Source organism: Filicampus tigris, chromosome 14, assembly GCF_054856515.1.
Source record: "Filicampus tigris isolate MCC_2025a chromosome 14, RoL_Ftig_1.0, whole genome shotgun sequence".
Taxonomy (NCBI): domain Eukaryota; kingdom Metazoa; phylum Chordata; class Actinopteri; order Syngnathiformes; family Syngnathidae; genus Filicampus; species Filicampus tigris.
In genome coordinates, this window is record NC_141230.1 from 17,138,550 (window position 1) to 17,165,911 (window position 27,362).

Consider the following 27,362-nt stretch of genomic DNA (forward strand, 5'->3'; position numbering starts at 1 on the left):
TAATGCCTGAATTTTAGGGGCGGCTGGCTTGACTTCATTTTTTCGAGTGGAGGCTGGCTTGACCGCAGTCCTGCACACGCCACGATGGGCTGCAAGCGCCACGCTACCTTGTTGTGTTGATATCGAGATATTTCAGTCATCAAATATGAATCATGCGTTTGATATTTCTGGACACTTTGCTCGTCATCCTCACGCTCTGGCTTCACGCATCACCAGCGTCATTCGGTACGTAGCGCTGAATTTTTATTTATTTTTTTTTGCTTTTCGTTGAATCATTTACATCCCGTGCGATTTCTTGTTGTGTATTTTAGCGTCTCGTTGCTAATTAGAAGGGACGATGTGTGGAACGTGCTCGTGTCGGGCAGTCTAAAACATGCCAGCTTTGTTCCCTGTGCTTAATCGCTTCTGCATGTGAATTAAAAATATATACACACATGTTAAGGAGTGGTTCTGATCTTGACTGCATGGTACTAACTGTCTATTTGAAGCTGAGTGACATGGATAGGTGATTGGGCACTTTTGAAAATACAAAGTATACCTCCATGATCCAAAGTCAAACGAATAATTATTTGCTGAAAAAGTCATCTCACCAGGAATTTTGGCTGCGAGTCTACTGCTTCGTTCTTGGAACAAAAAAAGTGTTGCAATGACACATTGACCCTTTTGCCAGTGTGTGTTGATGACTCGAGGTTGACAGCCGGTTCGGGTGTGTGTGTGTGTGTGTGTGTGTGTGTGTGCGTGTGCGCGATTCTCTCGCAGCTTCTCACAGTGCAGAGGACAAGGTTGAGAGGGACGCAGTGCCGGTGAAGCAACAGGCGACTGCAGCACCCGTTTCGGAAAGCACAGCCCACCATGCAGGCGAGCAGGTGATCGCCTACCCGTCTCGCCTCATCTACTACCTAAACGAGGACTCTGAGAGTGCCTACCATGACCTGGACACGCGGGCCAGGAGCCAAGCCACAGAGGGTCAGGTAGGCAAACACAGAGCCGAGTCAGATGATATTTTGTCACCATCAGCAGATCACCTCTCACCGCATGCTGCTTATCAGCCCATCTCTCACAATCCCGTTTTCCGAGCACATAAATAGCAGCCTAAAGTCACGCTGTGTGCTGCTGAAGAAAGCTGCACCCAAGCAGAACCACCATCTGTCATTCGTTCACCACATCTGTTTGCGTTGTCCACTGGGGACTGGATAGCGAACTTATCTGCAGTTTTTTTCGCGGTCAGATACAGGACTGCAGTCCAGTACTCTCCGTCAAGCTAGCTACACTTACTGTATGCCGATGAGTTAGCACCGTATCCGCAAGTATGTTTTCAAAGCAGTCATGTACAAAACTTGTTTCATTTCGGATGTCACCCTAGTGACAAGCTATTGTATCTCTAATTGGGCAATTATTATTATTTGTGTGTGTGTGTGAGGGTGACTTATAAATGGGAATTTAGTCACTATTAAGTATCAGCGCCGTGTATTCTGTATGACTCATTATTGGACTCCCAAGTTAAGGGTCAAGGGTTTTCTTTTTTTTGGTGTTTTCGTAGACAGGTACACATATCAGCGGAGTGCAGAATCTGTTTGCCTGCGTTTCAATCAAATTCACCAAAATTGCGTTAAACCACCTAAGCCACTACTAAGACCTGCTCCGAGCTGGTCTGAAGTCTAGTCTACTTTCTGTTACTAAATTGTCAGGTGCGCTGTGGGCATCCGCCGGAAGGCCTAGCATGGCTCAGCACGGTCAGCCAGATTCCCAGACACAGTAAACTACACTTGCCCCGGAACAAAAATGAAGATCCACTAGGTTTTGCGCCAAGCGCACTTGCACTGTCTACGAACATAGAGCCCTAATAGTCATGTTTGAAACTCTGAAACCGTATAGTTTGATTGTCCCCTTAAAGACCCCGCCATATGAATTCAGAGATATATTTCAGCCACCAGAGGCTTGCAGGTGTTTTTGCGGCTCAAACATATGGATGTGCGGGCATAAAAAAGGGTCTAGACAACGTAGCATCCATTTTTTTCAGCAGGCCGTGGTTTTGCGCAATTAGCTGACACGTTCGCAGAGTTAAGACAATTACTTGACTTTTTTTTTTTTTTTTTTTTTACTATTTTGAAGCCTTATTTTATATACTTGGTGATGTATATTTTTTTAAGGAATATGTTCTATGCAGGCCCTCTAGTTGAAACAAGGCAATATGATTAATATGAAATATGAGTTAAGCAACAAAATCCACCCGTCTTTAGCCATCTCAGGGGGCGGCCATTTTGTCACTTCTGTCGACTGAAAATGACATCACAATTACGAGGGCTTAGGCAACGACCAATCACGGCTGACCTGTTTTCTGAAGCTGAGCTATGATTGGTCGTTATCTGAGCTCTGAGGGTGTGTGATGTCATTTTCAGTCAACTGAAGTGACAAAATGGCCGCCCCCAGAGATGGCTAAATACAGGTGGATTATGTTGCTTAACTCATATTTCACTCACACAGTATTTATCAGAATGCTGTGTTTCAACTAGTGGGCCTGCATAGAACATATTCTTAAGAAAAATATATGTTTAGGTTGACTTCCGCTTTGAGCATTCAAATTTGGGGTCGTTGTTAACAGGACTGTTCTTTGCGGTGTGTCAAATGAAAGTCTTGTACAGTGAAACCTGCCGGTTGAGCACAGCATTAAACATTTATTAACGGTAAAAGCAATGTTTTGAGAAACATTTCGACAGCCTTGGTCATAAATGTGCGTAATATAAGTCAACCACTGTAATATTAATGTGCTTTAACAATAAAACACTATTCCAACGGTCTTTTAATTTTAATGATGATGAACAAATGAAGAGGGCATAATAAAGGTTGCATCGCAGATTTACATTTTTTTTTTTTTTTGGTCATCAACATTACTTACATTAACCTTTACACTTGTGTTGTTAAACACTAAAGCATAAAATCATGATGACATGCAAGAAAAATCAGCTATCTCGTCGTTGGCTATACGTTAGCGGTTGACCCCATTGCACCTGCTTTTAAGCCTCGCCGGACTCACTAATCCTGCTTGTTACTGAGCCATGTGGCTCAACATCACATCATCTCGAGCTTCTAGGACACTAAAATAGTCCAATATCATTGGTTTCTCGATAAGGGCGAACGGGAGTCTTTTTCTTTTAGTATTTATTGGTGGACATTTTGGAATCTTCTGGCTTGACTTAATGCTTTGATGCTGGTTGAACTGAGTTTGGGCGAGAGCTATGATGGTTCTAACTTATGTGACCTTTGAGGCTGGTCTTTCCCTGAAAAATGTTGGTTGAATTCCAAATTTAGCGAACAATTTAGAGGTGCCACTGTACTAGTTGAACAACAGAAATTTTAAAATGACTTAATAGTTTTTTTCTCCCGACAGGCGATCCACCTTGCTCAGGTCAACTTCCAAATCGAAGCTTTCGACACCCGATTTGTTCTGGATCTAACCCTGAACAAGTAAGTCCTCTTTTGTGGTCTGATTTTTTGGTTTGTTTGTTGGAAGTGGAAGTCAACCCAAACATTTTTTTCAAGAATATGTTCTATGCAAGCCCACTAGTTGAAACAAGGCATTCTGATAAATATTGCATTTGTGGAATAAGAGTTAATCCACTCATCTTTAGCCATCTCCGGGGGCGGCCATTTTGTCACTGAAAATGACATCACATCTACCCAGGGCCCAGGTAACGACCAATCACGGCTCAGCTTCAGAAAACAGGTCAGCCGCGATTGGTCGTTACTTGACACCTGAGTAATTGTGATGTCATTTTCAGTCGACAGAAGTGACAAAATGGCCGCCCCCTGACATGGCTAAAAACCGGTGCATTTTGTTGCTTATTAACTCATATTTCATAAACGCAATATTCATCAGAATGCCGTGTTTCAACTAGTGGGGCTGCTGGGAACATATTCTTGAAAAAAATATATGTTTGGGTTGATTTTCACTTTAACCTTCATTTACTCTGTAAAGGGCAACTTCACCAACAGTCGAAAACAATCGTCGTAATTCATGCCGCACAACGTTTTGCTTCCAAGCCATGTTTGCACATCGCTGCTTACACACAGACAAACAAATACTGTACCTCATTGCCAGTAAAAGCCTTACTAAATCCTCGCCACAGTGGTTGTTAGTCATAACAAATTTTCAGACCGTGGTTAGCCTTTCGGTGTGAGCTTGTCTCCCATCATCAGCTCCTGAGGTTGGATGCTTGGTCGCCGCGCCACCGTAGTACTGTATTTCTGTCCACACTGTGGTGAAATAGCTCAGCGACTTGTTATAGCGAGTCGACCCGACGTAAGAATGCATTGCTAGCAGTTTGATGACAGAACATTTCAACGAAATGGAACCCAGCAAACCCTGTGAGCCGTCCTAATTTGGATCAGCACCAAATTGCGCACCGCCACAGATGCGCAGCGTGCGTACACCTGAATCATTCATGCATTCGGCACTGAGAAATACTCACAAATTAAACAGTGCCCCACCCCTCCGCTTCATTTTTGTGAAAATCGGCTTAGTCATTTTTTGCATAATCTTACTGACAAAGCAACACATCCTTAGCAGTGATACAAACAATTAAAATGTCAGGCTGTGAAATGAAGGCTCAGTAAAACTTTTGTTTTGATGAATGGAACAGCATTTGTCACGGGTAATGAACGATATTCTCAGAGGTGGTACCTGCTCAATTATAGAATATTCTTTTTTTATTTTATTTTTTTTACACCTGGCAGGCTCCAGACAAAGTTATTTTTCAAAGATCAGGTCTTTAGTGAGGTTTTAATTGGCTTGATTCAAAATGAGCACGGAGACAGACATTCTGCAGATCACTGTCCCGTTTGGAGACATGAGGCTCCGGACACTCAATGATATTGATTTAGTTTCTTCACTGAGTAGCCGCTCTACATATGTGAGAGCTTAATGTGCATGTGTACAAAAGGATTTTGAAATGCTAATTGAATCCCCTGGCTCCTAATGTAATTTAAAGCTGGGTGCTGTCATAAAATATGGTAATTTCATACAGACTTCATGGTTAAGTGGTGTCAGATATCAAGGCTGGCACACGCTACGGCAGTAGCTTGATTTGTAACCCTTCCCAAATCACAGAGGAAGTGGCGGTTTATTTTCACACCAGCAAATAATTGTCATCCCACGAGGCAGGCGAAGTGTGCTTCTCTGCAGCTGTGCCAATAATGGAGAGTTTGCAGGAATGTTGCCTGGTTGTTGACAACGGGGAGACCGCTAAGGAGGGCTTTAAAAGAAATGACACACACGTTTTGCAGGAGCATCAATGTTGGATTCAGTGTCTGAATTCACATTTAAAAAAAAAAAAAAAAAAAAAAAAAAAGATCCTTCTCCATTTGAGATAGAGACATGATCTGACATTATAGCTGACAGATTGTCATGTGAGAAGTGTGACATCAGATGTCTTAAAGAACGCCAGACAAGGTTCATCTTGTACATTCGGACAGTGAAAGTACAGCGTGACCTTCATCTCCAAGATGTCCACGTGTAGGTTACCTTTGAGATGCTAACTTCAGCTTTTTTTGTGTGTGTGTGTGTGTGCATGAAAGAAAGAAAGAGGTGTTTGAATTCTGCTTGGTTTTATAGCTGCGATAGTTTTGCTCACAGGCAGATCTAGGGCTTGCTTGGTTATGAAAAAAAATATTAATCACGATTATTTTTGGTAAAAATTGAAATCACGATTATTGAAACGATAATTTATTTTTTAGTACAAAACAAGAACATGTTTAAACAAAACAAAAACAATATGAAGACAAATACATTTGAAACACTACCATTATGTAAGTTCGAAACATTTATAAAATGAGTTATTATAGAATGAGAAAAGGTGCGACTGTATAAATTCAAGAATGATTTCCTTGTGTGTAAACAAACAGCGTGTTGGATATAAATGCGGATTAATAATCTTTTTTTTTTTACAATTTTGCCAATTTTGTAATCGTGGAGTGTAATAATCGTAATTCGATTTCGATTAATTGTACAGTCCTCGGCAGATCTGCAGTGTGCCAGTGACTGCACACACAAAAAAATTCCATATGAGGTTATTTTGTCGTTTGCTTCAAACCCTTTGTTAGGACCGTGGATCTTTTATACATGAATTTAAAAACGAATGATCAAAACGGAAATACATTCAGAGCACATATTTTGCACGTATGCACATATTTTGTCCATATTTAAAAAAGAATTTTTTGGCATACATCTGGTTAGGAAGTGCGCGGTCCTATATGTGCCCTCCCAGTAGCACTGATAAAAAATGGTGGGCCCCATTTTATCATTTAAATTGCCCATCCCTTTTTCAAATGGTTGATAAGTGTGAACGGTTGTCATTGCCAGCTGTGATAGGCTACACCTCATCAGGACAAATGCTATAGAAATTGGATGTATGGATATTATGAAAGTACTTCATAATATTTGGCACCAACTTGAATGTACAGTATGTCACGTTGTCTCTCTGTCTCATTTATTTATCTTACATATCATCTGCAATGTTTGAAAGAAAAATAAAGTCATTACAGCATATTTGGCGCTTGTCTTTGAATATTAATAAAGCTCTCTTACATTGAAGTGTACATAATGTTCTGGCTGGTAGAAGAATGGGACACAATGTTCTGAAAACGTATGAGGCATCTCCATTCATCTTATTTCCATGTGTTGGGGGCATGATGATCAGACAGTGGCTAGTGTCACTTCAGGTGTCCGAGCTTCTTCTCATGCCTGTGCCAGACGTCAAGAATCTCCTGCAGCGTTTCGGTCCTCCCTATTTGCCGCGGCTGCTGCATTGTGGCTCTCCAGTGCCCCGTGCATGCCCCGAGGCATCCGCAGACACTGTTTAGTTCAACAAAAAGCACACTTCGAGATGCTCACATTCCGGCGGCTCATCTTTTCCGAGCGCATCAGTGGCGCCCGCCAGCCCGTGCACATGCACGCCATTACTCCTTGGCATGGCCCACCTCACCACTAGATGCCTTGTGTGTTGTGCTAAAAATAGCGCCTCGCTTAGGAGTCGCTCTCACGCCTTGAGCATCCTCTCGTAATAGTGCGCTTCTTGCCGGCCGGCATGCTCCTGAGCATCACTCACAAATGTCACGCCGCCGGTTGTGTGTCACAGGACAAAATCTGCGAGGTAATCCGTTTGGTACCCAACGCCGCCACCTTTCCTGGGAGAAGCGCATGTTTTTTCATTTGTGAGGTGACTCAAGGGAGGGGGTGGGGGGGGGGGAACACCTCTGTTGCAGAAATTGCACTCTCTCGGAAGTCAGCATACAGATTGAATGCGTGTGATGGTAATGGACGCCGACAGCGGGTTCTTTACAGGACGTTTTTGTTCAGGGCGAAGATGATAAGCCACAGTTATGCACCGTTTTCCTTTGTAGCATTCAATTTAAATGTGGGGTCATGTTGAGCAATTTGGTGTTCTCAAATGCGATGCGTCCATCTATTTAAACTCATATTCAAGTGGTGCCCAATACGTCTGTTTGTTTTACTCATTAGCGATATTAGCAATATTTGCGTTACGCGACGGAGATCTTGTGCGTGTCTTGTTTTATGTTAATAAAGTCAGCCGATCTGTAATGCTTTAGTAAACTTCCATCCATCCATTATCTGTACCGCTTATCCTCACAAGGGTCGCGGGGCGTGCTGGAGCCTATCCCAGCTGTCTTTGGGCAGTAGGCGGGGGACACCCTGAATTGGTTGCCAGCCAATCGCAGGGCACACAGAGACAAACATCCGCACTCACAATCACACCTAGGGGCAATTTAGAGTATCCAATCAACTTACCATGCATGTTTTTGGAATGTGGGAGGAAACCGGAGTGCCCGGAGAAAACCCACGCAGGCACGGGGAGAACATGCAAACTCCACACAGGGAGGCCGGAGCCGGGCTCGAACCCACGACCTCTGAACTGTGAGGCGGACGTGCTAACCAGTCGACCACCGTGCCGCCTTTAGTAAACTTATCTATGTCATATCAACTACTACATCTCACATATAACAACAGAACACATCGCTCACCCTCGATACGAGCCAATCACATTCGTGCACTTCAGGGGCCACTCGGAAAACATAAACTCAAAGAATATTACAGTACATTTAATATTTGCGTTACGCGACGGAGACAGGGGGGGGTGTTGCGAAGTCACCCTCATTAGGGCCCATCGAGAATGCTCCGCCCCCTCTGTGCTGATACCTACGCTCCGCCCCTGCCACACCCCTATTGAGGCACACAACACACAAATATACCACTATGTGTTTTCATCTTTGACACTTTCTGCAACCAATTTATTTCTTTACATTGTCTTAGGTTATTGCGTTTTTATGTTAATACTTTGCATACAGTCTTATTTAGCCTGATCAAAATTGGTCATGCAATGAAAAATCCTGCACCTCTCACTATTCGTGACAAACCTCCCTGACGACGTTAACCAACAACCATCCAAAATTATAATCGCTGAAGATTTTATGTTCACCTCTGTTACAGCCCACCAAATTGTGAAGGTGTTTCTGGAGATGTGGTTAGTGACTGTACCTTTGGTTGCATATTTTTCAAACAGTGACTCAGTGGTTTTGAGTTGTTCGAAGGTCAACTAAAGTGGGGCTAACAGTGAGTGCAACCCACACGAGTGAGTCACAAAGGAATAAAAACAGCAATGTCTGCATGCAATCCGATGCATCGTCACTTCCTTCCTCCCCTAACTCCTCTAACCAACCTTTTTTGTCTTCGCAGTGACCTGCTGTCTTCAGATTATGTCGAGATCCATTACGAGGAGCATAAACCTATCCTATCAAAGGTAATGGAGATGGTTGACTAGTGTCCTGCGTACATGTTGGGCTGGCTGATTGAAGAGATGGATGAATGGATGTCTTGAGGTGGATGAATGGTTGGAAATTAGTTAAAAACCATATTCATTTAGAGCACTTTTTTTTTTTTTTGTTCTACGCAGGCCCACTCGTTGAAACACAGCATGCTGATTAATATTACGTTTGATTAATATGAGTTAAGCAGCAAAATATACCCGTTTTTAGCCATCTCCGGGGGCGGCCATTTTGTCATTTCTGTCATCTGAAAATGACATCACAAATGCTCAGGGCTCAGGTAACGACCAATCATGGCTCAGCTTCGGAAAACAGGTCAGCTGTGATTGGTCGTTACCTGAGCCCTGAACAGTTGTGATGTCATTTTCAGTCGACAGAAGTGACAAAATGGCCGCCCCCTGACATGGCTAAAAACGAGTGTAATAACACTTATTCCACAAACGCAATATTTAGCAGAATGCCTTGTTTCAACTAGTGGGCCCACATAGAACATATTCTTGAAAAAAATATACATTTGGGTTGACCAAAGTGTTGTACAATTCATTCAAAACACGCAGGATATCGAACAATATACCATTACAGAAGATAAAAGCAAATCCTAATAGAAAACCAATAAAACACTAAATACTATAATAAGAAATGAAGAAATACTCCACAAAGCTCGCAACTCTATGCATGTTTGGGGAATGCCAAGGAGAAGAAGCAAAATGATTTGGGGGCAGTTTGTTCCGCATTGTGGGAGGCACTAGAGTAAAGGCTAACTAACTAATTAGATCCAATTCAATATTCTGCCTTTACGAAGATAATCATGCTCATGTTTTAGCTGACCCCAGAGGGGTATTACTTTAACAACTTGTTTGTTATCGTGGCGGTCGTTCGCACTGCACCGTAATGATCTTCAGACTCCTTGCATGTGGCTAAGTAAAGTAAGCAAAAATATTCAAAACACATCCGCGCATGATGATGCAGTGCGGGTGTGCGCCGCTGCAAACCAGGGTTGGGTTAAATGCAGAGAACTCGATGTCACTCTACATTGCGATCTTATTCGATTGTGCAAGTGGTCCAAACGTGGTGGCCAGTTGGTGCATACGCCTCGGAGAGAAGCAGGTTGTAGAGGAAGGGCCGTTTGCGGCTGCTGAATCAGGCTGCATGGGCTGGGCGTACTGTAGCTGAATCAGCAGGCTTCCGCTCCCCCTGCAGCCTCCGACTGGAGCACTGCTCACGTGACGAGGGAGGGGAAGCACTCTGCAGTGTCAGTGCGGTGTTAGATGGATGAAGTGAGCGAGAAAGAAAGAGGAAAAAGCGTGGAAAGGATAGAGAGAGTCCTGCACTCACCCCGTCTTGACAGCTGAGTCACAGATAGCACCAAGACCTACTTTGCAATGAATTCACAATCCCTTGCTAAAAGCGGACGTAGACATCAGCGTCTCTGAGACGTTACATCTTCAGAGGCTTCCGGCTCGTGGTAGTTCAGAAAAGAAAAGCAAAATCAAAGAAATCCGCACATGTATGCTGCGATGCGAGTAGTGTGACGGCAGTGGCGCGTGGTCCACATTTGCAATCGAAATGATTTCTTCCAAATTTATTCGCAGCAGTCTATTCTCTTCCCTTTGACACTGAGGCTAAAATCTGGTTGGACAAAAAAAAAATGTAACAACCACATGCATAAACACGATAAAAAACTAATCTGCCTATGACCTTCAGAATCAGTAGCGCTGGCCGTTATATCTTAAAGAGGAAAGCAACCCAAACATATATTTTTTTCAAGAATATGTACTATGCAAGCCCACTAGTTGAAACAAGGGATTCTGTTAAATATTGCGTTTGTGGAATAAGAGTTAATCCACTCGTTTTTAGCCATCTCTGGGGGCGGCCATTTTGTCACTTTTGTCGACTGGAAATGACATCACAACTGCTCAGGGCTCAGGTAACGACCAATCACAGCTGACCTGTTTTCCGAAGATGAGCCGTGATTGGTCGTTCCCTGAGCCCTGGGTAGTTGTGATGTCATTTTCAGTAGACACAAATGACAAAATGGCTGCCCACTGAGATGGCCAAAAAGTGGTGAATTTTGCCGCTGAACTCACATTGCGCAAACGCACTACTAATCAGAATGCCGTGTTTCAACCAGTGGGCCTGCTGGGAACATATTCTTGAAAAAAATATGGGTTGATTTCCGCTTTAAATTATATTAGCAATGGGACTGTTTCTTGAACTAATCCGATTTCAAATTCAGAGTACCGGCCATCAATGATGTCAGCATTTTTCCGCCATCTGATTGGTTTGTCAGAGCAAAAAACAACCTTGACGAGCAAAACGCATATAGGAAACTGCGCACATTTTTCAGATGCTATCCATGTCGTAGTATCGTGGCGTCATTTTGCGTTTTTGTATATTGACACATTCTATAATTGTGACGTGATAGCCGTGTCATTAAATCGGGTAAAAAAATCCCCACGGAAGGTCCAGGTCTGCCACGCTTGAGCACTGAACTGGGTCTGCCGTGATGCTGCATTAGCACTGTGTCTTTCCCCCTCAGGGCGGTGAGCATTGTTACTACCACGGGCAGGTGAGAGGCAACGGCGGCTCCCGTGTGGCCTTATCTACCTGCAACGGGCTGCAGTAAGTGAACAGAATTGTGCGCTAGTCGCACGGCATCGAGGGACTCATCCACACATATCTCAGCTCCTTTTCTAATATTGACTCAGTATCGAGCTGCCTCTCTCCCTTTTCAGTGGGATGTTTGACGACGGAGCCTATGTGTATCAAATTGAGCCACTACAACAGACTCATTCACTCGTAAGTTATCGGCTAAGTATGCATCGAATTATATTTTTCCTTTGCTAAGGTATTATTATTCATATTATTACTGCAGCATTAAATGCTGTATCACTGTAGAATGGCATTCAGTCGAGTACAGACCTCAACCAAGGCCAAAGTACAGAGTGCCCCGAAAGCCACTAGACACTTACTTTTTCTATATTGTTTCCGTTATCATTTGGACGGACGTGAGTAGTGATGGACAAATGAAGCTTCGCGAAGCACTTGTGATATTTTTCGACTCCTCCAGATGGCACACTTGGTTTAGTTTAACACATTTCCATAAACACTAGCATTTATCTTTAAACCAAGAGCACCATCTAGAGGAGTCCAAAAATATCACAAGTGCTTCACGAAGCTTCATTTTCCTGAGGCCATTAGCATTTGACGGCTTGGTGTGACAAACCATAAAGTTTCTCAACCGGTGCCAAACTGCAGATTTTTGGAATCAGAAAAACTTCCAGCCAGGCAGCCATTTTGTAACACTGCTCCAATATCAAAAGGCAACCCGTGAGCAAGGCAATTGCAGTCGATGCTTACAAATCTGCAAAGCCGAACCTGTCAAATTCCCGATGGTATCACATTTGTCCACATCAAGTCAAAAAGATTCCTTAGAACGGGCGGTGCTGTGACTGTACAATTTTTATCCTAATCCGCATCACATTTGAATGTGTTCTTCTTTGGCCCATGCGCCGGTCTCTGTGGAAAACAGTTTTGTATTTTTCCCATAATCCGGTTAAATGATATCATTACTGCTGTTTGCTGTTTGACTGTGTCAAAATGAATGCTGTGAAAAAGGTAATTAAACAACAAAGCTAGCGGTACCCTAAGCTCCTTTTCCATAATACTATATTCACATCACTTCCCGAGTCTACACTTTATATTTAGCAATCACAATGATGTTCGACTTTCTGATTTCGTCATGTGGAAATATGACGTTAATATGAAGCAAAATCAGATCAATACCACTCTAATGTCTCATTACCCATTTCGCTTAACTTACTTTTGAGTGGTGAGGGCGTAAACCAGTCAACCGTGTTTGTCTAAGGATTGAAAAATATATGTCAGCAATTATCATAAACATGTTTGACAGTTTCCTGGCCCGGGGGTCAGTGGCCTCCCCGCTCACTGTCGTCACTCGATGAACAAACATGATGTTTTTGGGGTGCTTCAAGATTACAATTTGATGATAGGAAAGGGTGGAGAGGAGAAGGGATGGAATGTTGAGGTTGAGGAACAAAAGGTGAGGAGTCAGGGGCGTGCAAGGCTATCTCCCTGAACTGAACCCTCTGCTTCCTGTGGTAAAAGAGAGGAAGCAGGAAGGAAAAAAAGACGCCAATCTGGGGGTAAACTGAGAGGAGCTGAAGTGATGGGGGTACACGCACCTTTAAAGGTGGGCGAGGGAGGGGAAGCACTCTGCAGTGTCAGTGCAGTGTTAGATGGATATATGTATATATTTATGTATATATGTATATATATGTATATGTATTATGTATTATGTATATATATATATATGTATATGTGCTGTCAAGCGATTAAAATGTTTTAACTAATTAATCGCAAAATTTTCCATAATTGATCGCGATTAATCACATTTTTCAACTACAATTTTTACGAAGCTTGGAACCAATATTTACTTGAGTAAATTCTTATCAGAATGCCTAGTTTCAACTAGTGGGCTGGCATCGAAGATATTCTTGAAAAGAAATATGTTTGGGTTGACTTCCCCTTTAACATTTCACTCGATATTGCGTTACAAATTCCAGGTTTGTGTTAGTTCTTCATACACAAGATTCCTTTTTAAGTCATGAAAAGTTTCCGCCGTAAACACCTTCCCCGGACCTTCCTCCCAGTGGCTGTTCAAAGCTTTTAACAGCTGATTGTGCTCTCACACCTCAGGACACATCTGGACGTCCTCACAAGCTCAGAAGAACTGCCTCGTTTCAGTGGAAAAATGAGTCACAGCAACTGGGTAAAGATTTACAACACCGTCAAACTTAATCCTCAAAAACATCCTTTCTTGAAGGGCCTCCACCCAGTTCTGTCTCGCGTTTCTTCTCCATTTTGAATGACTACAATGTATGTGCAACCATGGCCACTAGGGGGCCAAGAGCAAACGCTCAATGTCCAATCTGAAAAATACAAAAATAAGCACGTTGTTAAAAGAATACCCGACCTCTATGACGGGGAGGTGTACCTAATGATGTGGCCATACGGTGTGTTTTGATGCTGACCGTCGTGTGTTGTTTACACTCGTAGCGGAGGAGGAGAGGCTCTTCTCGGAGCTGGATGACCTTTCCTGGCTGATGCGCCGGAAAAAGCGAGCCGTGAGTGTCTCATCTCATCTCTCTGAAGAGACGCCGCAAAGTTGCCTTCACCCGCCCGTAAATTCTTATGTAATGATGTCAAGTCTTTGCATAGTTTTGCCCTGGACTCCAAAGCATGTCACACAAGGGCTCTCGGCAGTAGGGAGAAAAATCACAGTTTGCTTCTGTGCAGTCGCTACTGATTTCCTGCTGCTTTTGACGTTGTATTCTCTTCCAGATATCTGTATTCGAGGAGATGAAATACTTGGAGATCATGATTGTCAATGACCACAGTATGGTGAGTGCTCGTACTTTTCGAGATACGGTGCGATCAAAGTGTCCGGTACCTTTTGTTCTTATTCCTCATCTCTTGTCGCCGCAGTACAAACGACACAAAAGCAAGCAGCACACAAGGAATTTTGCCAAGTCTGTGGTGAATCTGGTGGATGCTGTGAGTAAGACCTTCCCTTTGACCACAGTTGTTTTTCGCTGGTTGCGTTTGTTGCTCAGTTGGACAAACATTTCAAGTTTAGACTGACTCACTCTGTCACACTAAGGTGGGTTTTTCCCCACATTCCTTCTATTATTGTCATTCTTGGACAAAATTATTTTTTAGTATTATAGTAGTGCCCCATCAGAATTTTGTGTAAGCATTTTCACACGCCAGCTGTTTGATATGGTCTGATTTAATTTGAGTTTCCGTCATGTGGTTTCAAGTCCGCTTATAGCTTCAAATCGTGGAAATCAACCCAAACATATTTTTTTTCAAGAATATGTTCCCAACAGGCCCACTAGTTGAAACACGGCATTCTGATTAATATTGCGTTTGTGGAATATGAGTTAAGCAGCAAAATCCAATCACTTTTTAACCATCTCAGCGGGCGGCCATTTTGTCACTTCTGTCGACTGAAAATGACATCACAACTACTCAGGGCTCAGGTAACGACCAATCACGGCGCAGCTTCAAAAAACAGGTCGGCCGTGATTGGTCGTTACGTGAGCCCTGAGCAGTTGTGATGTCATTTTCAGTGACAAAATGGACGCCCCCAGAGATGGCTAAAAACACGTCGATGCAACAGTTTTGTATTTTCTTACGTGGCCGAATCAGTATTTCCCAACCTTTGAGCCAAGGCACATATTTAACCATTAGAAAAAACTCACGGCACACCATTTCACAAAAATGTCACAGCCAGTATATATTTACAGAAAAATTGAAGTTCTTGTCTCAATGAACTCAGTGTAAAATCTGGGCCTGCTTAGTTGAACACAAGGCTATTATTCTACCATATGAATGAGAGATTTGTGAGTACATTGAGGCGAGATTATAACAATTTTAGCAGTATACTTTTTGGACATTTTTGTTTGGTGTTTTGCTTCTTTAAGATTTGATGTAAAATGGGTGCCCCGGCTCAATAAATGTTGGAAAACACTGGAAGCCCATTCCCGTCAGTTAAAAAAAAAAAAATAATAATAATAATTCTTTAGAAGTCCATTCCCGCTAGTAATTTTTTTTTCTGTCAGTGGATTTTTTTTTTTAGTCCCGCTGGTATAAAAAAAAAAAAAACCTTTCACATGCAAGCCCCATCCATAGGCAATCACCGTTTGTGTTACCGAAGGGCATGCGAATGTTTACTTTATGAAGATATTATTGTATACTCGTATTTGACAACATATGTTAAAATGGTGTGAGTTGTGGTTTTATAGGCCTTTATGCGATACAGCCCATTACGTTGAAGCAAAGGGTTGCACGCACTAGGTGTGTATACCTACGGTCCTACCCCCCCTTTTTTTTCTCCACTGGTGTAAAGGGGCTTCTGCAAAAAAAAAAAAAAAATCCATTGGCGGAAACAGGGCTTCTGCAATAAAAAGAAAAAAAAATGTTTTTAATTGAAATAAAATAAAATAAGAAAGAAAAATAAATAAATAAATAAATAAAAATACATATATTTTTACTGGCGGGAATGGGCTTCTTCCAAAGAAATGTATTTATTTATTTATTTATTAATAATTTTTTTTACTGGCGGGAACGGGCTTGATTAAATCAATAAGACAAGTCAGTTTTTAGAAAAAGAACCTTTTGTGTACTTCCGATTCCATTCCATTGTTGCACAGGAGGGTTTATTCCCTCTCGACTGCTCATCAGCCTGTGTTTCTAGCACTATTCTTGAAGAACCACATCAACGTGCCAGGTACCCCAACAGAAGGGTGGCAAAAAGTGCAGTAGTGTGAATCTTCGTGGAATCAGCAATTCCTACCATCACTGCCAACATTTCCGTTATTGAATGTGTGGTTACAATTCCAGTAAAGTTCGTTAGCTTACTAGTTGAGAAGCTTGACTTAGCCAAGCGTTCATTCACATGTCAAATATAAAAAGGTGAAAGCAATACACGGTTTTGCAGTTCTGTTGTATTTTTTTTTTTTTTTTTTTTTTTACAAAGTGATACCACCGACTACGTGATTTCATACCCTGAACCTGCTTGGAAATTAGTGTCAGAATTATAGCTTGTTGAGTAGTAAATTGATTCCTTTCATTTGCTGTTGACACTCCCAACTTTTTAAAGGTGCAGTGCCACCTCTTGGTTTGAATGTTGAACTACTTTATGAGGCAATAGCTTGTTCCTGCACACTGTACACTCACTATTTTTCTGCAGGGAATTATTACTGAGTAGAGATAGACCGATATGCTTTTTTCAGGGCCGATAACCGATATTTGGAGCCGATATTCATTTTCAATGAAAAGGAAAATATTGGTGTCAAAATCTAAAGAAAAATGTACACTTAACTTTGTTGTAACGTCTTTCTTTTATGTTTATTGAACAATGTTTCAGATTTGCATAATGGTGATTTTTTTATTTATTTATTTTCAATCATTATTACAAGAAATTTTTGACAGTATACATCTCTGTTATAAAATTCTAACAAAAAGTTCAGGGCGCGCCCAGGGTTAAAAAGCAAAAAGGAAAAAACTTAAACATTAGCTCCATGTAGTTTTCTACAGTAATTATACATTTCCAAATTTCAAAATGACAGCAACGTTAAACTTTGACGTATCATTGTTTTGATTTCCACAGTTTTAAATTGATTTATTATCGGCCAGCAGAGTTTTAAAAAAAGCCCGTTGCCGATATTCGTCAAAAAGCCAAATATCGGTGCCGATAATCGTCCCGGCCGATAATCGGTCCATCCCTATTACTGAGTACAGCTATAAAATGGATGCATGCATAAAAACCATACATCCAAGTGTCCATTGAACTTTGTTCAATACTCATTACTCCCCTCTAAGCCTTACGTGTGCTGCAGGTGTTGATTTTCTATACGGCTTGAGCTGCAAGTCCGTCTCAGCTGACATTTGGTGCGAAAGCACACGCTGACCCGCGCCTGTTCTGCTGCTTCTGTGTGTCCTCCGCTCCCTGCGCACATCAATGCCAGGTCTTCAAAGAGCAACTGCGAACGCGTGTGGTGCTGGTCGCTTTGGAGATCTGGACAGACAAAGATCAGATTCCGGTCAGCGTTCGGCCGCTGGAAACGCTGCGTGATTTTGCCAAGTACCGCCAGCAGAGCATCAAGCAGCACGCGGACGCCGTGCACCTCTTCTCGTAAGCTCCGAAAAAAAATCACGCTTTGACGCCCATGTGAAGGCGCCCCTCCACTTTTTTTTTTGTTTTTTTTTTGGTCTTACAGAAATGTGACCTTCCACTACCGCAGAAGCAGCACAGCCTACTTCGGAGGCATGTGTTCCGTGAGCCGGGGGGTCGGCGTCAATGAGGTCAGATTCACTGAGCGCTGAACTGCCGCGCGCATCACGCGGTCAAGTCGTTGTGACCGAGCCTCTGCTGCTCTCACAGTACGGCACCACCTGGTCCATGGCGGGCTCGTTATCCCAGAGCCTGGCTCAGAATTTGGCCATCCAGTGGGATCCCGCATCTAAGAGAAGTATACATTTCATTTGATGTTTTCTTACATGAGCCAGAGAGGCCAGGCTTGAACGCTTACCCGGATTGTGAGAAAATATCGGGCAGTGGTTGGTTGGCCGGGCAAATGGAGGTTTGAGGTTTTACGCTAGCCACCACGGAAAGTGCACTTCCTGTTTTGCTTTTTGGGTCAAGAGGTTTGTGGCGTAACCAGCGTAATATGGGGCTATCGTCGTTGTCGAAAAGCCACTCTTAGTGATGTAACTGCTCGCAGTTACTGAGCAGATTTATTAGTAGTAGGGCTGTCAAAGTTAAAGCATCAACGATTCATTTGAATTTGATAACGCACTCGAAAAAATTAACTCCGTTTTATTTACTTCCTGTAGCAGCTGAGCTCCGCTCACCGTGCAGCCAAACTTAGAGGAGAGTCGCTGTCGCAAAGACGGACCTTTACGTAGTTTTGCTTTAAAAAGTTGCCCGACAGCTCATTGGAGAAATCGGAAATAATTTGCACCCTTTGCAAAGCCAAATTCGAATACCGTATCAGTTGTGCGTCGTTCAACTGTTGTATTTTACAGGAAAAGAATCGTGTTCAAGGATCAAAGAAAGCTATTAGAGCAGACTTTGAATCTAGCTATACTTTTATTTTTTTCCCACATTAATTCCAAGATTTTTCTCAAGTAAATATCGGTTCCAAGCTTTGTAAAAAAGTTGTAGTTAAAAAATACGATTAATCGGCAATTAATTGTGGAAAATTTTGCGATTAATTGGTTTAAACAAATGTAATCGTTTGACAGCGCTAATTAAAAGCTTTGTAAATAAACCTAATCCACATACCTGGCGCATTTTTGTTTGCTTCCGTGTGAGCTGCTCAGTTTCACAAGGCTTGAATTTCCCCGTAGCCTAAAAGGTCATCTCCTGGAAGTATACTACATGACCGTTGGAGTACCCGTAAATTGCATTTGATGCAAGATGTTAATCAAGCTGCTGACCTACACTACCGCTAGCCCAAAAGCAGTACACAAATCAAATATTCACGGTTTCCTAAATTATGAAATTACCGGCCATAACATTGGGCACACCTGCAGCATATTATGCTAGGTTAGCAGTTTCTTGTAGCTAACAAAAACACTAGGGACATTTTCCAGTACTATGCGGTACTACAAACTATAACCACAATAATAAACAAATTGTTTATGTCCAGCTTTACAAATGCAGATTTTTTTGTTTGTTTGTTTGTTTTAAAGCAGCTTTTGCATTGGGTCTCGTTGAAATATGCAGGATGTAGCTCGTCAGTTACGATGAAAACGTTTATTCTCAGCTAAACACCATGACGTGTTTTTGTCCTATACAGATATGTTGCAGTCCAAACCTAAATTTAGCTACAAGTGCTGCCTTTTAAAGTTGTAAAAATAGAAAGTCGTGGAGTATTTCATGACTGTTTGTGTGCCCTTTCCTGCCTGATTTGCAGAGGAATGCGGTTGCACCGACTCGTGGACCGGCTGCATAATGGAGGACACCGGGTAATGTCCGGCATCGATCCCGTATTGGCTGTGTCCCATCGGGCTGTAAAGTCGCAGGGAGTTAGAAATAGTCCTTGTGACTTTGGGAATGTCTTGTATTTTATATGAATTAACACAACTAAACAAAAAAAAATGTGAAAAACATCAAATTTGTCTATGGAGGGAACGCGACGCTCGTCTGCTGAAGTATACATGTTTAATCGAGGGTTCTTAATTCCATTAATCCACTCGTGCAGGGGTCACCAACCTTTTTGAAACTGAGAAATACATCTCGAGTAGCCCTAATTCCCCTAAATTGTTATTACCACTAATTAATTATATTCATCTAAATCAGTGTATTTCAAACTGTGTCAGTGTGCCGCGAAATATTGTCAGGTGTGCCGTGGGAAATGATCTAATTTGCGTGCCTGCGCGGTCCAGCGTAATCATGTCTTTACTACATTGTAGTACTCTTCCATACCAGCAGGTGGCAGCAGCAGCAGGTAGCCATTTGTCTTTGTTTAGAGACAAGCAAAATTAGTGACGCATGTTTATCCAAACAGGCCCATGTTTCACACTGAGTAAGTATCAATATGAAACATAATAAAATACTGTTTTTCTTTGTGTTTATTTAATTCCTGTTCAGGACGTTAGAAATAACGCCATTCTTCGATATTAAAAAAAAATGCTTATATAAACAATATAACACTTATCTTGTTAAAATAAGCTTTTTTTTTTCACAATTTCAACTGCTGGTGTGCCGCGGGATTATTTTTCAATGAAATAAATGTGCCTTGACTCCAAAAAGTTTGAAAAACACTGATCGAAATGAAGACACTGACCAGGTTAATGATTCTCAATCCTTCCCAGAAACGATGCAACGAGGTAGGAAAAAGATAAATAACAATACGCAACAGTTTGTTTACTTTTATAAATCTCTGCAACAGTTCCAAAAGATCACTTCTACAACATTCCTAAGAAATCGCAATGTCCCTTTACTGGTAAACTGGCACCATGTTAGTGACCCCAGCATGATAGTTGCGTATATCGCGATTCAAATGTTGTCTGTCTTTTCTTGGCAATGTTTACATCCTCCAAAGGCCTTGAGTTGCATTTGACGCGCGCACACACGAACACCACACAGCGATTGAGGCAATCCTTGGTCCTTACTCATTTCTCCCAGATGTACTTGACAGATGTTTCCTCCCTGCACCCCACAGTGTCCAACACTCACGGAGATTTTCCAAATGCAGCATCTCAGACTACAAGGACTTCCTCTTGAAAGGCGGAGGCTCGTGTCTGTTTAATAGGCCCACAAAGGTTCGATGCTCTCCACCCGGCACGGCTGTGAACGCATCCAAAATCGCAAAATGGCACTTTTACGTATACGAGCCGAGCCTTTCATACCCACTTGATGCATTTTGGCAGTTGTTCGAGACCACCGAGTGCGGGAATGGATTTGTGGAAGTGGGAGAGGAGTGCGACTGCGGCGCGAGAGCCGTGAGTTTGAAGTTTCTTTTTTTCTTTTTTTTGGCCCCGCCCTCAGGATCTCCCATGTGTTTGCAAGTTAGAGGTAAGATCGGGCCTAAAAAGAAATCCAGCCCGACCCGACCCAGGCCCGCGGGTATTAAAGCCCGGAAGTCCTAGCCCGACCAATTAGACTTGATTTGCAGGCCTGTCTTTTGTAACGAAATCTAAGTTCAACAAGACTGTATGAACATTGACATCTTTTATATTTCTGTGTCTGCAGAAGCGACATTAACCGACAAGTTTCCATCATTGACAGATTTTTTTTGTTAAGAGTTGACGGGAAAATTTTAAGGCCGTCCGTCATTTTGACGGGTTGAAAATTGGGCCATACACCACAGCAGCGGTACGTCCTTAAGAATCTTGCGCGGCACTTTAAGAGAGAGAGAGAGAGGCAGAGAGACAAAGAAGAACAGTAATAGACAGAGACAGGAAGGAGTTCTTTGAATTGTCATTGCAAGAGATTATTAGTACAGTACGTATTGGCGACTTCTGTTTTTTTGCTGACCTTAGTTTCCTTAGTTTAGTATCCACACATCGTCTTAGTATACATTTTTATAAACATATATTTATAAAAAAAAAAAAAAAAAAAAAAAAAAGTTAGCGAGAAAAAGCCCGGCCCGATCCGACCCGAACGTAATGATTGACGTTTTAGGCCCGACATGTCGAGCTCGGACTCGGGCTTGGGCTTAAGATCTTACCTCTAGTTTGCAGTCCACGTGTGTGTTCAGTTCGCTGCAGCTCCGTTTCTATATTCAGGAGTGCTACAAGGGATGCTGCAAAAAGTGTTCGCTGGCCAACGGGGCGCACTGCAGCGACGGCCCCTGCTGCAATACCACGTGCCTGGTGACAGCTTGACTCGATGCACAATATTTACTTGAGGAAAATTTGCCATATGAAGTGACGCTTCCGATATGTTGATACGCGTCTTTTTCCACTTGTTTTCCTGCCAGTTCTTCCCACGAGGTTACAGTTGCCGCTATGCTGTGAATGACTGCGATATCTCAGAGACCTGCTCTGGGGACTCTGGACAGGTGTTGTTGCATAGCGCTATTACACTGTTCAATCTGTTGTGTGATTGCAGGGACGAAATTTCACACTGCTGTTGTCGCGCGCGTGAAAACGACTTCCTTTTGTTTCATTCGACATTTGTGCTTTTAGATTGGAGTCGCCCCCGATTTAGGAGATTTTCAAAATAAGGGTTGTCAATCGGCCACTTTATGACTTGGTAGCAGAGAACTCAATCCGGCTCACGTCCACAATGAGCAGCGGTTTGGAAAATAATGAACAATTGATCAAAAAAGAGGCTACGAGCGGTTCAATGCCACTCTTAGTTGAAGGTTACTGTTGAAGGTAAGTAAACATAAAACAAAGGGAATTACGCATGTTTTTAAAACAACCACGTAGCTTCGCCTTTGGAACCTTTGGAATGTTTTTGTAGCATAATGTAAAAAAAAAATAAAAAATGATGTAACCATTCATCAAAAATCGATTCTAAATCGATTAGCCCAGATTAATCGATGAATCGAAAAAAAATGGAGTTGATTCAATTCATCTAGAAAATGATGTCTTGAAACGTTTTTTCATTCCAGATGCATAGCACATTTTGAATGTGTAGATCAAATTATGCTTTTGCGACAAACGTCGTTGCGTATTCCGTTTGTGGATGGCTGCAGAAGCACACTAGTGCACAGAGACTAGCATGGTAGCAATTTTTTAAAAATCGAATCAAAAATCGGGAACTGAAAATTGAATCGAATCGGGGCTTGAGTGAATCGTTACATCCCTCGCGTCGATATTTGCAGTTTTAGAAGCAATGGATATTCGAACACAAACAGTGGAGCAACACATGTAGACATAGTATAACAATACTTACAAGGCTCTAAAAAAATACAAATATTACAGCATCTGATTGAGTCACTTACAGTAGTAGAAGTAAAAGTACTATTCTTCCTCGTTTTATGATGCACAAAATGTTAATTTATTTGCAACTCTTGAATTATTTACATTGTATTGAATAATGTTATTACTCAGTTTTTTTAAAAGCGTAATATAATTGAGTGCTAGTTTTCCTTCCAAAATACAATTACATCATTTTTTGTTTGTTTGTTGTTGTTGTTGTCTACACCGGCCTCATTTTTCCCCAAAACCTTTTTCCAGACTCTGACGATCGCTAAAGTTTTTTTAAAGTTTTTTTTTTCAGCCTTTCCGAGAGGCCTGGTACGAAATCACACCGGCAGTTGGCCGACTGCCGCTTTAGAACATTGCGAAGCAGCGATGGCGTAATGATGTCACAGCATGGTAGCAGCCAATCGAATGTCTCCGATAAATGGCCTTTATGTTTATGTAGCACTTTAATGCCTTTCACCGCCGAACGCGCTGGGCAATGTCACCTCATTGACCCAGTGATTAATGGACTATGTTGTAATGGAAGGGAAGTTAACAGCTCGTGCACGCGCTGCCATTTTTCCGTGTGATGAAATGCAATTATGGCGCGAGGTTATGGAGAGACTTGAGGGTGAGGGGCGCAGTGAAGTTGATGAAGTACAGGGGTAATTGGTGTGATGTCATCCCGATGCTGCTCAGAGCCATTACAGCGCTAGAGGGGGGGTGCAAACCTGTGTGCCGCGTTTTTGTTTTTAAAATGGACAGATGGACTCGGTCATTCATAAGTGTGAATTTTGTAATATTAAATGTTGTATAAAATACAGGGGTACTTGCGATACGAGTGACCTGACTTCAGAGTTTTTCAAGATCCGAGCCATCATTCGACTGATTTTTTTTTACTTTGACTTGTGAACGGATACTTAGAGGAAATCATCCATCCGCCCATTATCTATAACCCAAACATTTTTTTTCTTCAAGAATATGTTCCCAGCAGGCCCACTAGTTGAAACACGGCATTCCGATTAATGTTGCGTTTGCGCAACATGCGTTAAGCAGCAAAATCCACCCGTTTTCAGCCATCTCAGGGGGCGGCCATTTTGGCATTTCTTTCGGCCATTTTGGCATTTCTTTCGGCTGAAAATGACATCACAACCGCTCAGGGCTCAGGTAATGACCAATCACGGCTTAGCTTCAAAAAAACAGCTCAGCCGTGATTGGTCGTTACATGAGCCCTTCGTAGTTGTGATGTCATTTTCAGTCGAGAGAAGTGACAAAATGGCCGCCCCCAGAGATGGCTAAAAATGTATGGATTAACTCTTATTCAACAAACGCAATATTCATCCGAATGCCTTGTTTCAACTAGTGGGCTCGCATAGAACATATTCTTGAAAAAAATATGTTTGGGTTAAGTTCCGCTGTAAGATATAACACTTGGAGTCAAAATCATTACTGTGGCAAATAGTCAACAATGCTTGAAATAAGAGCCTTCAAGCTGTTTAATACCACTCTCTATGTAATATCAAACTAAAATTAAAACTAGGAGGACTACACACTCACACACATAGTTTAACCTTTAGTCTAACATGTTAATGCTAATTTGAACACATAATAGGAAAGGAAACACATATAACCCTTTAAGTCACTTATATTTGAACACAAATGGTTCAGCAACACATTTAAACATTTAACATAACAGTGCTCACAGTCATACAGTATGTTCTTGATCCTCTGCAAGGAGATGAGGCAGCTGTACTGTACAGATGCGTCCTCCTGTCTGCCTTATACTGCCCCCAGGTGGCTAAGGCGGGCAGCGGCACAATTGCCATTCAATTGATGCAGTGTGACAAAAATAGTTTCATTACTTTGAAGTCTATTTAATTATCATGCGTTTGTATGTTTTACAATATTGTAGAGTGCTATTTTGCTCATTAAAAACGTGACCTTTTTCGGGAGGATGTAACACAAATTTGGCATTTCCATTCATTTCAATGGGGAAAGATGATTTGACATGCATGGGGTCACAAAACAAATTCAACTAGTTTGCTGTAAATAGAAAAATAATAATGTATTTTTTTTTAAATTGCAGTATTGAAAAAAAAATGAATGAAGCAATTTTAAGGGAAAAAAAAAAAATCAAGTTAAATTGCACATGAATGCATGCCATAAATAGGATTATCATTGCTATGCTGTCATTTGTTGACCCACGTACAGCCCTAAAATCTTCCGTTTTATGGCATTTGAGCTTGGAAATCACTCCGTATTTGCGGGGGATTTGATACGAACCTATTGTGTCATTGTAATTCCATTTAGTTTTGTTTTCGCATATTTGAGACTTGCCTTTTGCCTATTTGCAGTGCCCTCCCAACCTTCACAAACAAGATGGATACCTCTGCCAGGTGAACCAGGTGAGCGCGAGAGTAGCGACTATAATAGCAAAATAAGCCCCGCTGGCGCCGTGCACGGCTGCCTCCAATTAGCTTTGCCATCTGAAGGGACGGTGCTACAGCGGCGAGTGTAAGACCAGAGAGAACCAGTGCAGATACATCTGGGGGCCAAGTAAGAAGAATAGACTGCGCCTTTGGGAAGTTGGGCTGCGGTACGGGGTTTCGCAAAGCCCCGCCTACTCTGCTTGTTTGTCTCACCAGAGGCCGGAGGCTCGGAGAAGTTCTGCTACGAGAAGTTAAACACCGAGGGCACCGACAAGGGCAACTGTGGAAGGGACGGAGACAAATGGATCCAGTGCAGCAAACAGTGAGTGCCAAGATAGAAAGCTCCCCCGTTAGCATTTTCGCAAATCGCAACTTTAGATTTGTATCTCGAGAGCCCCCCGGGTGAGAAAGTACCGTCCGAAGACTTTGAAATTCCTGCAAGTTTGTGGTTTTTCAGACGGACAGGGGTGGCGAAATTGCTGCAGCTTGTCAGCATTTATTGAAGTTTTACTCAGTTGGGATTTATTTGACAGTTGCCCCCGGTTACGGCATTCAGCTGCAACTTTGGAATGATCAGAGATTCTGTGGTTTTTTTTTTGTTTTTGTTTTTTTTTCCTGCTGACCTCTTCGCAGCGTTTGTGTTTTTCCACTCTAGAGAGAGAGCCAAGTTCGAAGTGAAAAGAAGAAAACCCCCCCCCCCCAAAAACAGCAATTATGTTGCAATTTGTGGTTATGCACTTGGCCAAACTATTTCCCAATTTATAAACTCATCAAAAAAATTCTGCTTTTACATTGATAAAACTGCTTAATTGTGACACAGTCATACGTCTGCTAATTCACAACACTAATAAACATATTTTATTATTTCAATGCCTTTAATTCCTTTTCAAAATTTTAATTTGCAGTAGAACTGTTCTGCATATATATTAGGCATATCAAGATGTTTCATGCACTGCCGTCTTTCATTTTATTGCTATCGATAATAGGGATGTAACGATTAATCGACAATCGGCTTGAAATCGAGTCGCCCCGATTAATCGAAAATGGAGTTAATTCATCTAGAAAATTATGTCTCGAAGCGTCTTTTCATTCCAGATGCATAGCACATTCAAATGACACTTTTTGCGCCAAACGTCATTGCGTATTGCGTTTGTGGATGGCTGCAGAACCACACCGGTGCACGGAGCCTAGCATGGTAGCAATTTTTAAAAAATCGAATCGAAAATCGGGAACTGAAAATCGAATCGGGGCTTGGGTGAATCGTTACATCCCTCGTCAATATCAATAAAAGGATATTTCTTATTACAGTTGCGATTTGCAATATAAGCGCTGTTTATTTTGAATCCACATTTTTTTAATGTCGCTGCGTCGTATTGGAAATGTCCTATTGTCAACCGCAATAAACACAAGTTGTTAAACTTGTAAAGGCACAATATTTGCTCAGCTCTTGTATAGGATTCTGCGTGCGTAGCACAGTATGTTGCGGGCGATGCGATGAGTCTAAATGGCGGCATTTGGATGTCACCGTTCGGCAAAGATGAATTTTCACCCCAATCTTCTCTCTCCATCCACAGCGATGTCTTCTGTGGTTTTCTCTTGTGCACTAACATTGGCCGCAATCCCCGCATTGGCACAATGAAAGGAGACATCACGCCCACCTCTTTTAACCATCAAAGCAGGCTGATAGACTGCAGGTAAACGCGTTTCCGGCCCAAAAGGATTTTGATCAAATAAAAGCGCGGTACGGCCGTACCGCTCACTGTCCTTCCCTCGCAGTGGCGGACACGTTCTTTTGGACGACGAGACCGATTTAGGCTACGTGGACGACGGGAGCCCTTGCGGGCCGTCAATGATGTGCCTTGACCGCAAGTGTCTGTCCATCCAGTCACTGAACATTAGCACCTGCCCCGCTGGACCGAACGGACAAGTATGCTCCGCCCACGGGGTGAGTCCCGGCGGGAAAACGACAGCAAACGGTAAACGCAACGCTCCGAATGGCGAGCGGGGAGGAAACGTGACGTGGCAACTGGCGTCATGGCCGATTTACCCACCAAGTGTCTTTTTACATAATTACGTGCTGACTTTGGGATCCAAGTCACCAGGATTCTATTTAATTGTATTAAATGTGCATTTTAGCTGCAT

The 27,362-nt window shown here is 42.3% G+C and overlaps 1 protein-coding gene across 4 annotated transcripts in view; it reads left to right on the plus strand.

The window, feature by feature from the left end:
* The first annotated feature begins 20 nt into the window (after window positions 1–20).
* The window catches only part of adam23b (ADAM metallopeptidase domain 23b), a 35,285-nt gene continuing 7,943 nt past the window's right edge, over window positions 21–27,362 (plus strand). For all 4 annotated transcript variants that reach the window (XR_015089670.1, XM_086052366.1, XM_086052365.1 and 1 more), the window contains exons 1-23: window positions 21–225; window positions 760–971; window positions 3,389–3,465; window positions 8,750–8,813; window positions 11,378–11,460; window positions 11,574–11,637; window positions 13,558–13,630; window positions 13,918–13,985; window positions 14,203–14,262; window positions 14,347–14,415; window positions 17,394–17,560; window positions 17,646–17,730; window positions 17,810–17,897; window positions 19,347–19,398; window positions 20,598–20,697; window positions 20,806–20,877; window positions 21,664–21,750; window positions 21,858–21,938; window positions 25,146–25,196; window positions 25,284–25,347; window positions 25,437–25,542; window positions 26,795–26,914; window positions 26,997–27,165. Coding sequence is in view for 3 of the 4 variants with exons in the window: in XM_086052366.1 (XP_085908492.1) it covers window positions 153–225; window positions 760–971; window positions 3,389–3,465; window positions 8,750–8,813; window positions 11,378–11,460; window positions 11,574–11,637; window positions 13,558–13,630; window positions 13,918–13,985; window positions 14,203–14,262; window positions 14,347–14,415; window positions 17,394–17,560; window positions 17,646–17,730; window positions 17,810–17,897; window positions 19,347–19,398; window positions 20,598–20,697; window positions 20,806–20,877; window positions 21,664–21,750; window positions 21,858–21,938; window positions 25,146–25,196; window positions 25,284–25,347; window positions 25,437–25,542; window positions 26,795–26,914; window positions 26,997–27,165 (2,085 nt within the window). In the remaining variant the exon portion in view is untranslated. The remainder of the gene's footprint in view (window positions 226–759; window positions 972–3,388; window positions 3,466–8,749; window positions 8,814–11,377; window positions 11,461–11,573; window positions 11,638–13,557; window positions 13,631–13,917; window positions 13,986–14,202; window positions 14,263–14,346; window positions 14,416–17,393; window positions 17,561–17,645; window positions 17,731–17,809; window positions 17,898–19,346; window positions 19,399–20,597; window positions 20,698–20,805; window positions 20,878–21,663; window positions 21,751–21,857; window positions 21,939–25,145; window positions 25,197–25,283; window positions 25,348–25,436; window positions 25,543–26,794; window positions 26,915–26,996; window positions 27,166–27,362) is intronic.